This window comes from Microtus ochrogaster, chromosome 24 (assembly GCF_000317375.1).
Source record: "Microtus ochrogaster isolate Prairie Vole_2 chromosome 24, MicOch1.0, whole genome shotgun sequence".
Taxonomy (NCBI): domain Eukaryota; kingdom Metazoa; phylum Chordata; class Mammalia; order Rodentia; family Cricetidae; genus Microtus; species Microtus ochrogaster.
In genome coordinates, this window is record NC_022024.1 from 192,791 (window position 1) to 207,165 (window position 14,375).

At 45.4% G+C, this 14,375-nt stretch overlaps 1 protein-coding gene across 2 annotated transcripts in view; it reads left to right on the plus strand.

Annotated features, from left to right (window-relative positions):
• Positions 1-1,136: 1,136 nt before the first annotated feature.
• Positions 1,137-14,375, plus strand: part of Cpm (carboxypeptidase M) — a 58,236-nt gene continuing 44,997 nt past the window's right edge. The window contains exons 1-2 of one of the 2 annotated variants that reach the window (XM_005357896.2): positions 1,137-1,158; positions 1,351-1,513. In XM_005357896.2, coding sequence (XP_005357953.1) covers positions 1,354-1,513 — 160 coding nt within the window. In that variant the 5' untranslated portion in view covers positions 1,137-1,158; positions 1,351-1,353. Of the gene's footprint in view, positions 1,159-1,236; positions 1,266-1,350; positions 1,514-14,375 lie in introns of those variants that run through there. The other variant, XM_026784595.1, reaches the window with a different exon arrangement.

Here is a 14,375-nt window from a genome sequence, read left to right on the forward strand (position 1 = left end):
GGAGGTCAGAGGACACCTGTGGAGGTCAGAGGACAAGTTTGTGGAGTCTGGTCTCTCCTACCTTTACACAGATTTTGAGACTCAAAGTCCAGTGTCCAGTTTTGTAACCCAAGCAGTCTTTACCCTTTGAGACATCTCTCCCACTCTCAAGGGCCCTTTTGTGCTCCGGGAAGGAAATTTCACCTCATCACTTTGGGATGGGCCCTCTCGTCACTATTTTAAAAATCTGTTCACGAGTGCTATAACAAATCAGTAGCTTTTGAAGTTTGTTTTCAACAGACCCTTGCAGGCGTCGGTATTTCTCTAACAGGGTTCTGCAAATCCACCGGACAGCGGGACAGTGTATGTGGGGTATGTATCAGAGCACGATAGCTCACGAACCATCACCCGATACGATCTGTGTTCAGCGCCATGGTCTGTGTCACGATCCACATCTCATCAGTTATGATTTGTGTTCTGTTTAGTGCAAACGCAACTCACCTCATCCTCCCAGAAAGCAGCTTTTTAGGAAGAAGCGCCAGAACTGCCCTGAGAAATCCGAGTGCCGACAGCGGCTCCGCTTTTGTCCTGCGAGTTTGTCACAAACTTTACCCTGATTTAGTCAGATCTCATCTACTATCTACTTTTGTTGGACACGTTCCCGTACCGCACAACTTGGCACTTGAAGCGCTCGCTCGCGCGCGCGCGCGCACACACACACACACACACACACACACACACACACACACACACACACACACACTCCATCCCCACCCCCGGCTTCCCCAGTTGCAGCACAGGGCTGGAAGCCTGGCCCTCCTTGGACTCCAGGTGACCCGCACCGCCCACCGCCCACCGTGGGCACCGTGTCCTGCGCGACCGGCACAGTGGAGGCCGTGGGCGGCTTCTGTGCAGCGTCTCGGGGCTGCGGTGGCCAAAGACAGGCCGCACGTCCAACCCAAGCGCGGACGGGTCGCGCTCCACCTCCCACCCGCTTCTCACAACCCCGCGGGGTTCGCAGTCCCTGGAGCGAGGGTGGAGACCCGCCCCAAGGGGAGGGCAAGCGTAGCGTGGGCGTGTCTGTGGGCGTGTCGTCCCGAGGAACGCCCCTCTGGCTGGGCTATAATTTCTCCAAGCTCCCGGCGGCAGCCGGCGGGCGGAGACGCGCGCTTGGCAGTGGTGAGACCGGGCACACGGAAGGGTGCTGCTGCCGGGACCCGGGCGGGCTGTGGGGTCCCAGGGGCCACCTTCACCTCGTATCTCGGAAGAAGGAGCGTGAAGCTCAGGTGTTCCCAGAGGGCCGGGAGGAAAGGTGCCCGCGCTTCCCTGGGGGATCCTCAACAGCTCTTTTCTTCTCTCCCCCATCTCTAGGACATGGACCTCGCGGTCCTGTGGCTGGGGCTTCTTCTGCCGGTCGTGACCGCCCTGGATTTCCGATACCACCACCAGGAAGAGATGGAGGCGTTCCTAAAGAGCGTTGCCCAGAACTACAGTTCGATCACGCACTTGCACAGCATCGGGAAATCTGTGAAAGGTAGGTCGCCTCCAGCGCACGTCCCCAACACTCAGCTCCAGTTCAAAAGTTCACTGAATGGCACTCCTGTCTGTGGCGCTCCCGGGACGCGCTCCACGCAGGAAAAGCATACCTTGTCCCGGTCGTTGGTTTTTTGCTCTGTTTGTTGTTTTGTCCAATTTTGTTGTAAGCAGTAAGAGGAGACATTGTTTATCTGAGAGGTGTATTAACACCTTCTTAAGAAGTCACTTTGATCTAACTTAGTTCTCCTTTTCATCGGCTTCCTTACACGCTGATTGGAACTGTTAACTACTGTTTCCTCGGGTTGCCTTTAAACCAGACATTGCCATAGTTTTGCGGAGTTCTATGCATGTATATTTTAACTCTGTGGCTTAAAGTTATGAGAAAATGAGGTTCTATGACCGAAGGTGTCCACTTAAGGGACACACCTGCTAAGTAACAATGAATGATATTCTTGGAATTCTCATGTTTATCACTTATTTTGCTTTAATTTAGAAACTCTATATTCTCAGTGGAGAAAGCAGATGTGATTCATAGAAATTTTTTAATTTTAAAACAAAAATTTTAATTTTTGTTTAAGACACCTAGATGGTGCTTGTGAAAGATGGCTGGGACTTTCTGAATGTGACATGAATCAGCCACTCTGATCTACACAGAGAAATCCTGTCTTGAAAAACCAAAACATAAAAAGAAGCAAGAAAGGAAGGGAGGCAGAGAGGGAAGGAGGGAGGGAGGGAGGGAAGAAGGAAAAGAAACTTTTCCTGGACATTTTGCCCTCTGCTGTAGGAAAGTGTCCTCAGCAAGCAGGATTTACTCTAGATTTACTTTCTTCTGTGGTCAGTATAGACAACCTCACCCAGAAGAGAGCAATGCGAAACTGGCCAAATGCATCTTGGATTTTGTAAATATCCATCACATTTCCCTTGCTGCAATTACAAATTCAACTTTTTTCCTATTTCACACAGTATTGTTATTTATCTTTAGTAAATATGATTTGAATTCTCTTGATTTTAGACTCAGTTATGTATATTTTCTTAGTCATTTGCTTCCTTGGGACAAGGGGATACTTTCTGGTTATTTCTGTTATACATGATATAAAGCTATTGATACATAGCTCACATGCTTCTTAATAGAACTGAAGTTTTATTAAGATTATTTAATTTTATTCTATGTGTTTGGCTTGCATGTTTCACTCCATGCAAGTGTCCACACACTCCAAAGAGAGCATCAGATCCCCTGGAACTGGAGGTCTAGCTGTAGTGAACCTCCACGTGGGTGCTGGGAATTGAACTCCAGTCCTCTGGAGAAGCCGCCAGTGCTAACCAGTGAGCCATCTCTCCAGCCATAAACGTTTACTTTTAAATTGAAACCCACACAATAGATGAGCACAAATGTACTTTTTGCCTAGATTTGGACATAGTAGAAGGACCTTACTCAACTAGAGGCCTTGAAGGAATTCTTACAACCTATTGATACAGTGTAGATAAATCTTAACTCAAACAAGAGAAGCAGTTCAAACCTGATGACTGAATCGGGATATTTTTTAAAGGCACAAATATTCACTGTCTGTAATGCATGAGTGTGTGTGTGTGTTTGTGTGTGTGTGTGTGTGTGTGTGTGTGTGTAATGGACTGCGTATTTGTTGAACAAAGATGTATCCTGTCTGCTGCTTGCCATCAAGTGTCCTCTTTCAGATAATAAATATATTTACTATTAATTTCTCAGGCTTAGCTCTCTACACCTCACCACATCAGTTTAGGACTATTGTTTACTCGGCTTTTTTTTTTAATTTTCTGAAAAAGGTGTTTGTTTGTTTGTTTGTTTGGTTGGTTGGTTGGTTTGGTTTCTTTATTGAGACAAGGTCTCTCTGTTGTGCCCAGAGTCTAGATCCCAGAAACCAAGAGACCAGACCCAATGTCAAAGCAGAGAATCTTTTTAATTACAAGTTAACTCCATCCATCTGACATAGGGGGCGGAGTAGGAGGACCCCAAGCTGCAGTGGGGAAGGGGATATGTTGGGAATGGAGCAAGGGAGGTGTCGAGGGGTCTGCTAGCTGCATAGTAACAGTCTCAGGATTGGTACATCTCCGGGATGAGGGAACCTGCCCTGAGCTCATTGGTCAGCTGCGGAAAGGACATGGGGGGCAGGGCCACTGCATTCCACTATTATCAGTAATGCATCTCCAGAGCCCTCAGCTAACTTCTGATCCACCCAGTAGTTAGAGCAGGGTCAGGAGCTCAGCACATTCTGCTGAGTCAGGGGCCTCCATCTTGCTGGGTCTTTTCTGCAGCCTGTCCTGGCTGCCAAAGGGGGTGGGGGTGGGCATGATTTAGGGTCTGGGCCCTTCACTCTAACTGTTCTGGAACAGAACTCTGTAGCTCAGGCTGGTCTTGAACTCATGGATTTCTGCCTGCCTCTGCCTCCAGAGTGCTGGAGTTTAAGGAAAGCTAAATCACTCAAAGACATTAGAATGAAAACCAGTGCAGACTGACTTAGTCGACCTGTGTCAGAGTTCTAGAGATAGACTGACCACAGTGGCCAAATAGCCTAAGGGTCTGGCCTGGTCTAGGTCAGATAGATAGCACAGAGGTTATCTGGACTGTTAGCCACCTCTGGTCCTGATTTTGGGAGCTTGAGGGAGCCTGTGACTAGAAGGGCCCTTTAGATAACCAGCTACTTCCAGTCCTGACAGTACCTGGCCTAACAGATAAAGGCAGATGACCGGGCTATAAACCACTTCCGGTTTGCATCTTTCTGGGTGGAAGAACAGGTTTTTCATCTTTCCTATCAGAAAGACAATCCTGTGTGATTAACATTCCTGGTTTCTCTGTGACCTGTGACCTCAAGGACCTCTGTGTGCCCCCAACAATGGTCCTCTACCTCAGCTCTCTGTAGTAATGGGATCGTAGGGACGTGCCACAATGCCCAGCATGGTTGGCTTTCCATAGATTACAGCAAAAGGGCTGTTTCCTACATATAAAATCCCAAAGGAGCATTTGAACTGAGTTATTCAGTATCTGGGTGGAGAATCTTCTCTTGCCTATTATTAAATCTAAGCTTTATTTTATCTGAATAAGCAGTGTTGCAAGGCAAAGGGGTAGACAGAACTTTCCATTTACTGAGTGTTTGAACATAATCTTTCAGTATCACTCAAGTGGCATTATCCTGCAAAATACATTGAATGGGTCATGGAGAAGTTACATGTGTAGCATTCATTAAAAGAATCAAACTCAGGGCTGGAGATGGTTTATTCCATGAAGTCCTTGCTATACAACTGTGAGGACCTGAGTTCAGATGCCCAACACACATATAAGATAGGTGCCGTGCCTTCACATGTAAATCTCATCAGGGTACAGAAGGGGCCCTCGGGCTCACTGCCAGAAAGTTAGGTGAGCTCCAACTTTAGCGACAACCCCTGAGGTCTCAGACATAAGGTGAAAAAACAATAATGAAAAACACTCGCTGTCACCCAGCAAGGACGCACTCATACACAGAGATTCAAACTCCAAACACATCTCCTTTCTCTTCGGAGAAACACTTTACCATAGATGGAAGTGGTTACAAGCTAGTCAGTTGATTTCTAAACTTTTCCCGTTATGTGCAGGCCTGTGCTTGCCTAGGAGACATGACCCCTGCCCTGAAGGAGTTGGGGTGAGCAGGGGAAAGCTAGACAGTTAGGAAACACGGCCCCCATAAGTGCTGGGGGCGGGGACATGGCAAGGCTAAAGGATGGTCATCCTGGTAGGATGGGAAATGCAGGAATCCCAGGCCAGCCTGGCCCAAATCACACTGTGAAACCTTGTCTCAAAATAAAACATGCTTCTGATTTAAACAGTTTTTTTTAATCTTCAAGTCCTCAGTAGCCTCCAGGCAGGACGTCAGTGGGTAGTCAGGTAAGTGGAACTGTGGGCCTGACGTAGAGATACAGAAGAAGACCACAGGAGGATCTTAAAAGCCGGGTCAGGACCTTCTTGCTTCATCCAAAGGGGACCATAACCATCCTGGGGATTGATGCCTGGTAGGAAGGTGACAGCTTCATTTTCTTGATAGGAAAATCTAGTGGTTTTATAATTGGATAGATTATTGTTTTAATTCTATCTCCCCACTGTGTGTGTGTTTACCACAGTGTTAGTGTGGAGATCAGAGGTCAACTTTTGAAGGTTTGTTCTTCCTTTCCACCATGTGGGTCCTAGGGAACAAACTCAGTTTGTTAGCCCTTTACAAGAATACGTACACACATACATACATACATACATACATACATACATACATACATACATACATACATGTTCCATACAAGTGTGAGCAAACAAATACAGGAAGAAATGAACAAATACGCGACTCCAGACTAGATCTTAGTTACGGACAGATTTGTTCATCAGCCCACATCTGCCACCTTTTAGAATTCATTTATGAATGTATTTAACTCATCTGTTCCTTGAGCCCCTGTTGTCTGCTGGAACCCTTCCAGGGGGACATCTTCCTTCCAACCCTGGAGCTGAGGGAACTAAAACCCTGTTGTTGTGGTAGGGGAAAGCATTCCTGAAGGACTGTGACCCCAGGTCTGACCTTGGGATACTCAGCAAAGCTGAGAAAGGCTTGAGAGGGAAGCTGATGCCTGAACATAATCCCAGTGTTCCTAGGCAGATGTGCAGGGGAGAGGAGAGGCAACCTGGCTTGCTCACATAGGCAGTGCAGAGACCTGGGCCTGACAGACACCTCGTGCGAGCCGAAGAGATGGAACTCCCCTTCTACGAATGGTCCAGGATGAGGGTTTGTTCCAGTGTATCATAGCATCCACACCATCTTAACCACACTCCCTCGAAAACAAAGTCTGGGATATTTATGTCACTGTAAGCTTTATTTTTGAAAACAGAATGTCCAAAGAACAGTGTTTGAGTCTGGAAAAGGTCTTTGACTCCCGTAACTTCTCACTAAAACTGGCAGTATTTGTGGTCTCTGGGGAACTGTTTCCGTTGGACATTCTGTTCTTTCCCCTTGGGAAACTATGTCCCTAGAATAAACGGTCTGTGTGATGATGAGCATTGCTGCTGGTCTGCTTCACTAAGTGCTTAGTAAGCACCAGCCCTTAAATCCTCACTCTTGCCAATGAGATACTGCCATGTTCATTTTTCAGATGAGCAACTGAGGATGGGGGAAACAACTGATCTAGTAAGGAATGGAATTTTGTCAGGATTCAGAGACCCGTTCCAGTTTTCAAATAGGTCCTCAAGTGGCATTCCAGACACCATCAGTACTAAGAATGCTGGTCCACTGGAGTAAGAGAGTGTTGAAGTCAACAAGCGCTCAACAAGTGACAATGGCTACTCAACAGTCTGGGCGAAGATGCCAGTGCAGTACTGGGGTGCAGGAAGCCACTCCTGAGCTGCTGAGGTCCTCTGCATCCTGGAAAGGGGGTTTCCATCTGCACAATTAGTTATGTCCTCATCACTGTGGTGGTGGTGTTGGCTGGAGGGAGAACGCTGTTCCGGGTGCACTATAAGTGAAGACAGGAGCGGGTTAAGAGAAGAATACAAAAGAACCTTTGACTAGCAAAACACTGAGGCTTACTCAGTCTGCATTTCCTCTAAGGAATTACATTAGAAGCTGCAGTAATGGTGCGTGTGATCTAGAGAGAAACTGTTGGGTGTGGAGGGGGAAGCTAGGGAAACAGAACAAGCTAGCGGAGCAGAGGAGGTGGCAGCACCAAAGGCAACTTGGCAAGTGTGTGAGTCCAAAACTACATGGCTCGTAGATCACAGTGTGAGCTCAGGGGTCCCAAATGACCAATGGGAACTTTGTCGTGGCTTTTCTTATGCTTTTTATTTTGACATTCCCCTAATAACAAGTAATCAATTGGTAGCTGTTGAAAAAAAAATGAGGCCAAGTGGTGGTGGCTTTGCACCCCTTTAATCCCAGCACTCGGGAGGCAAAGCCAGGCAGACCTGTGAATTTGAGATCAGGTTCCAGACCAGCCAGGATACACAGAGAAACCCTGCCTCAAAAAAACAAAAGAAGAAAAGAAAGAAAGAGAGAAAGGGAGAGGAAGGAAAGAAGGGAGGAAGGAAGATAAAAAAAGAAAGGAAAAGAAAAAAAAATGGGTCTTTAGGAACTGGGCATGGTGGTGCTTAGAGTTCCAGGTTCTTAGGAAATTAAAGCAGGGATCCCTTGAGGTCAAAACTTGGGCCAGCCTGGGGTATGCAGACAGGTGAACAAGTCCCTGGGTCCTCAGAAAGAAAGGTTCCTGAACTAGGTAGGAGTTCGAAAACAAGCTGGCAAATTTATTGTCGTACCGTTTGCCTGTGTAGCTAACTGGACACCAGGCCTAGGATTTTGCATATGCTTGGCAAGCCCTGCACCGCTGAGCTTTGTCCCCAGACTGTCATATCGATTTCTGAAAACTTAGAAAGAGGTCTTCATATCAGTTATAGGAATTGGGGTACTATGAGAATACAAAGAAAACACCTATTCGCTTGTTTACCCCAAACAAATAGATATGTGTAGACAATAAGGTGATTAATAGTGTTTCAGAACACAGACCTTACACGTGTCTGGGCTCACGTCTTGGCTCTGTGTCTGTTGCCCCTTTTACAAGGTGTGTTTAATTGTCCCTGCTTCGTAAACAGCTGAGAGGGCTAAGCAAGTTGGTGCCAAGTGCACAGAAAGCAATACACACATGAACATGGTGGATGCATGCACTATTGATGCTGTTCCGAGAATTGCTGTGTGGTAGTTCTGGAGTATGACACTGACTCAAACTTGTTCAAACCTTCACGGTTCACCAAGGGCATGTTCTTGAGTGTAAGCCACTGGCCCTTCATCTCATTGACCCTTCTCGGCACCCTTGGAGGCCACTGTACAGCGTTAGAGACTGACCTGTGGTGTTACTGAACTGCTCTGGGCCACCGGGGAGTTGCTAAGAGTGTGGAGCCTGGAGCGCACATTTGCAAAACTTGGCTCTCTGTTACTGACCGGTTTAGGCTGACCCTGTTTCTACACCTCCCAGATGCCAGCACACACTGGGATCTGGGTCACACGCATTACAACACCCAGAACAGGCACCTCTCCTGCATAAGAGGATCCTGAGGGCACAGAGTGAAGGCGAGTACCAGTGGAGCTATGATGTGTGGATTAGGAAACTAGATCTCATACCAAAGCTGTGTCGTTAGGTAGGTTTAGGTAGGGCCCAACTGCTTGTGGATGTATGGGGAAGAAAAGGAAAAACAACACAAACAAAGCAACAAGAACATCAGGGTGGTGGCAGAGGTGGTTCAGTAGTTAACACACTTGTTGCTCTTGCAAAGACCCAAAACCTACATGACAGCTTATGACTCTCTGTAGATCCAGTTCTAAGGGATCCAGGTCTCTCTTCTGGCCTCCCTGAGCACCAGGCACGCATGTAACGCACATATATACGTGCAGACAAGCACTCATACACATAAGATAAAAATAGGTCCAGATGCCATCTTCCATGTGTACCATCCTTTTCACTCACCAGGTATATGGCTGGGCTCTCGACAGTGACCAAACACAGGAAAATCAGCTTTGTGGGGGTTTAACTTTTTCCAAACTTTTACATTTGCTTTGGAAACTTTCTGTCGCATTCAAATGCTTACCATCACATTCAGGAATAACGTAGTAATCTTAGGGAAGGAGACACTCATTTTTCTTGGCTACCTTTTGTCTTCTCCACTGCCCTTCATCATAGGCTTTCTGTCCTAAGGAAACTTTTGCACAGACTACAAAAAGGGATGGAGATTTGCTGCCTGGATTGCAACAGTAAAAAGCAAACAATACAGCCATCTGGTTAAAACCACCCAAAATGGCTCACATGACAAATTTTGTTATGTGATTTAGGGTTTTTGTTTTTCTGGTAATCGTTTTAAGAACCTACTTTGGAAGGAACTTAGAAGACAGCAGTCTGAAAAGCAAGACATCATACATGTTTTCAGATGTTCCTATCAGAAAGTCTGTTTCCATTTGTTATTATAAATCCAAATCCTTCTAAATAGTCACTTGTGCAAATTCGAGGTTCCGTCTAGACTTTGTGTTACACGGGAGATAAGGAAGACTGCTGGACATGACCTAATCCTCACCACTGAAGGGCGCGTCAGGCTGGGGTGCTCTTGGCTGCCTTTTGTGTTGTTGGTTTTGTTTTGTTTTGTTTTTTGAGATAGGATTTCTTCTTACTGTCCTAGGTCTCACTCTGTAGATGGCCGGCCTCGAACTCAGAGATCTTCCTGCCTTCTGAGTGCTGCCATACCACCTCCCAACACATATTTTTGTTTTTGAGACATGACTTCCTGGAACTGACTCTGTAGACCAGGCTGGCCTGGAACCCACCGAGCTCCACTTGCTTCTGCCTCCTAACTGTAAACATTTTTTTAATTACTTTTTCTAAATGGGTTAGTGTGACCCACGTATTCAGTGACTAGTGATATCTAATGTCTCACATTGACTTTTAAAAATTAATAATGTAATATACCACACACTGCTGAACTGTACACTTTAAGTTAGTAAATTGTGTGGTGTAGGAATTGGATCTTATTAGAGATTTTTATTTAAAAAAAAAAAAACAGAAAACCAGTAAGCTTATAACAAACCCCATTGATGGAATACAACTTTATTAAGAGGGTAGGACAGACTTATTGTTTAGACCTGGCACGATGCCCATAACACGTTGTAAGGTAAAAGGACTCAAGCGTAAACGTGTTTCTGTTCATCTACAGTTCTGTTCTATGGGCATCACCCTTGCAAGAACCATCGTGCAGCCCACCCTGCTCCCCTGGTGTTGGTCGGCAAGTACCAGCCTTATCCTTTGAAACTGCTTCATTATTTCTGCTATGATTTTTATCATGATCTGTCTAATTATTCCCTATCGGGGAGCATTCAGATTGTTTGCGACTTTTAGATATTTCAGGCAGAAGCTGTGATAAGGACCTTTGAACAAGCACAGGTGCGCAGTCATTTCCCGGGGTGGGCACTGCTGAATCAGAACCTGCACACCTGGATCTGCGCCCTTCTTGGTGATGCCCCTGCCACTGCCGTTCATATGAAAAGATGCTGTTTGTGCTTGGGTCACACATGAGCAGGGACATATGTCCCACAGTCTTAACCAGTGCTTCAACTTTTTCCTATCCTAAAAATTAAAATCCCTCCACCTTAACTGTCGTTTTTATGACTGAAATTGAGAAGGAGTGAGTTTCTCATTTTCTAGCAATAAGGAAGTGCCAGGGGACACCACAGTTGCTACCCTTGGGGTCCTAACCTTCAGTTTGCTGCCCGTGAACATTTTTTGTACTTTTTCCCAGTTGGCATTCTGTTATAAATGCAGCAGATAGTTTCGTTTATTCTGTGGCTTGTCTACTGGATTTTGTTTACAGTATTTTTTACCCTGTGTAGGTTTTTTAATTTATACAAGGCCCTATTCATCAGGCTTTCTCTTTAAACCATTACATTCATTCCATGCATCATTTTAAAAAACACCTTTACTCAAAGGTCATAAACATGGTCAAGCATTTTTATAGTTTCATTTTAGGATCTAAATTCATCTGGAAACTCTTAGGGTGGTTTGTCTCCAGATTTCACACCCCATAGTATATATTTATGAAGTTCCAGTGACTTTCCATAAGCAGAAACAGCCATGAGAAGTTTGAAAAGAAATGCAAGGAATAAAGGAGAAAAGGGAAGGGTTGAGGAACAAGGCCAGAACCTAAGGAGTAAGTTGAGGTTGTGATGGGTCCAGTTAGGCACAAGAGGCCAGAAGAGCAATCCAGGTTTACTTTTGTGTCCCGGGAACTAAGGCACCTCAGGAAACCATGAAGCATAAAAAAGTCACAGCTTTCCAGGAGCCTAATGGCAAGTGAGATGATACCCTATTCCAAAACATCCCAGCCCCAGACTGTCAATTACTCCCATTCATTTTGGCTCAGAAAGGTAGCAGACTGTGAACGTGTTTGAACATGTTGATTAACACCCTCCTTAGATCCTAGGAAGATGATGTTGTGTAGTCGAAATAGAGATAACAAATGGACAGGATTTGGATGGGTGACTCTTAAAAGATGGCTGAGCTAGACTCTCTAGGGTCACCTGCCCAAACCCCCACAGTTCCTTTTCTTCACTTAGCATTGAACCCTTGTGGCCCTTAATGTCATTCAGAGGCACCAGTCAGCCCACCCAACACATCTGTGGACTGTTGTGTATGTCCAGCCCTGCTCTAAGAGCCTTTGGAGCCCCAGCTCCTTCACTTCTTTGCCTTAGCCTATAAGTTATATTTATTTTCTTAAACTATGCTCATGTGTATACATTAAATAGGCAAAATATAATTTTTCAGATCTTGACATGTTACACTAATTTTTTTCCTCTCATAGATAAATTACAATTTTCATTTCTCCATAATATTTTTGAATGTCCAGTTTTTACATTTTATTCTTAGAGAACTTCAAGCATGAAATATGATCATTCCCCATCACCCAGAAACTCTGCCCCCCCACCAAGTACCTTCAACATATCCTCCCACCACCACCAATTGATAAAATTTCCTGCAGACTGAGCCCACACTCGGGGCTCAAATTATCTGAGAAAGACTAAACTCCCGTAACTGGACATCTGGTCATGTGGGCTTTCACTCATACAACAATGCAGAAGGCCTACATGAAAACTCCCACAAGCAGGCTTCTTGGGATCCTCCTCACGCCTCTCCTGAGGGATGTTTTAAGACCCTTCCTATCTTTTAAGTACAAGAAGAATAAATGCCAGCCCTGCCTCTATTCTGTCAGATTGTATCTCCATTACAGAGAATCAACCGTACATGCCTATCACGTTATCTTTCCTCCACTTCTCCCTCACATTCCACGTAAACACAAAAGCTGTGACAAACCGTTTCCCAGCCTTTAGTCTGGGCCTCTTCATGTCATTCTTGCGCACTTATAAGTGTGTTTGATGAATTGGTGTCTTGAACAATACCTTATCCCTGGTTTTTAAGAGCTAGTCTCTTTCTGTGTGATGGTTGGGCGTGTCTCCAGGCATTGCCCTGTTAATGAATCTGTTGCTAGCCATTGCTAACTTGCAGAGCAAGGAGAAACCCTTAACAAATCCTCTCATCTGCTCCTTCCCAAGAATGTGCCTCATCCTTCAGGCCATTTGGCTAGGTGGTTTGGTCAGGCAAAGATGATCACCCCCTAATTGTGGCTCAGGTCCCCAGATTCCCTCCACTTATCTGAGGCAAGATACACTGTCAGAGGATAAAGGCAGGCCACCAAGTGCTGCAAGGGACAATGCAAAGTTGTGACAATGTGCCGGGCATGGTGACACACACCTGTGACTTCAGGAGGCCGAGTCGGGAGAGCCATGAATTTAAGACCAGCCTAGTCTACACCATGAGTTTGTGGGCTAGGCTACATAGTAAGACCTGTCTCAAAATAACAAAAGTTCTGATTATGCCAGTGAATTTGACATAAACCAGGAGTCCCTTGGCCCACTATGAGAAAAATCTAATATGGTTAAGAGTGTCTTTAGAACGGCCTCTTATGATTTTGAGGACTTTCTACTAAGGTTTCTCTGTCATTTCAGAGGCCTGACTTATATCAGCCATGCACATATATGAGCATTATGTCAATAGTAGGCCTCTGGATATGGCTCGTGGCCCACTCTTTCTTGAGAAGAGTTTGCCAGTGAGCATTGTGCTATATGACCAAACTGCCTCCTAGGCTTTGTGAAATTGTTGGGTGTGAATTGTTAATTAAATGAGTACAAGCTAAGATGAAGATAAGATACGTTTGAGTGGGCGGGAAAGCTCAGTTGCTAACTGGCAACCGCCTGCATCACAGCCCTTCTGAGATGTCATTTCCCAACACTTTGGAAGGCAGAAGCCGATCTGAGATACAAGTTAATTATAGTTTGATAAAGCTACCAAATTGGGCCTTAAAATTTCGGTGGAGGTGGTCCATGTTATCTTGGATCTTCTAGCCAATGAATGGTTCAAAGCCTTAGCATGCAACATACTGAACACAAGTTACAATGACAGGTAAATGCTAATGTTGCCCAAGGTACATACAGCCTTCATCTTGGGGGTGGACATGAGATCCGGTGATTTCCAAAGTAAGTTGTGGATTTTGCATAGTATGCTTGGGCTGTCTTTTAAGAGTGGTGTTGACTTTCAACTTGTAAGCTGACTTTGAATTTACAGACACAAGAGAAAATAAACTATTGACTCTCCAGAAACAGTGGCTTAGTGATATCTGCTGTCACCCGGACATCAGTCTTCACGTTTGTGTGATGCAGAGAGTGATGGGGAGGGCAATGCTCTCACTTTGTCTCCTGAGTTCAGTGCCTCAAGTGTTTTGTCCTAAGAAAGGAGAACATCTCTTCCCTCTAGGGTGGAAACAGGGGAAGCCCTGCCATGTATGACGCTCAAGTCCCGGCCTCAGAGAAGAAACCATTTGCATTTTCCCCTCACCCCAAGCCAGATTTGGAGGAAGAAGCAGGAGTTTGTGATAAAGTTGCCTGGCACCATAATTTATTGATGCCATTTTTTTGTGTGTTCTCCTTATTTGTTTTTTGTTGTTGTTGTTTTGTGGTTGTCTTTTGACCCACCTTCTCAGGAAACCAATGGACTGGGGCATGGTTTCTTTCTTCTATTGCTCTTAAAATATTTGTTCTCAGAAGCTTTTTGGTTAAGACTTAATGTTGTCAGTGCAGCATTTACAACAGCTCTGAGAGGAAGGTGCAGCAAATTCTCATAAAACCTCTGCCCCTTCCTTCAGCTCTGCCTTTGCACTTTCAGCATCCCTTCCCAAAAAGCAAGCTCTTTACAGCTGGTGAGCATCCATAGACACACCGTAACCAGCCAGGGCCAGGGTG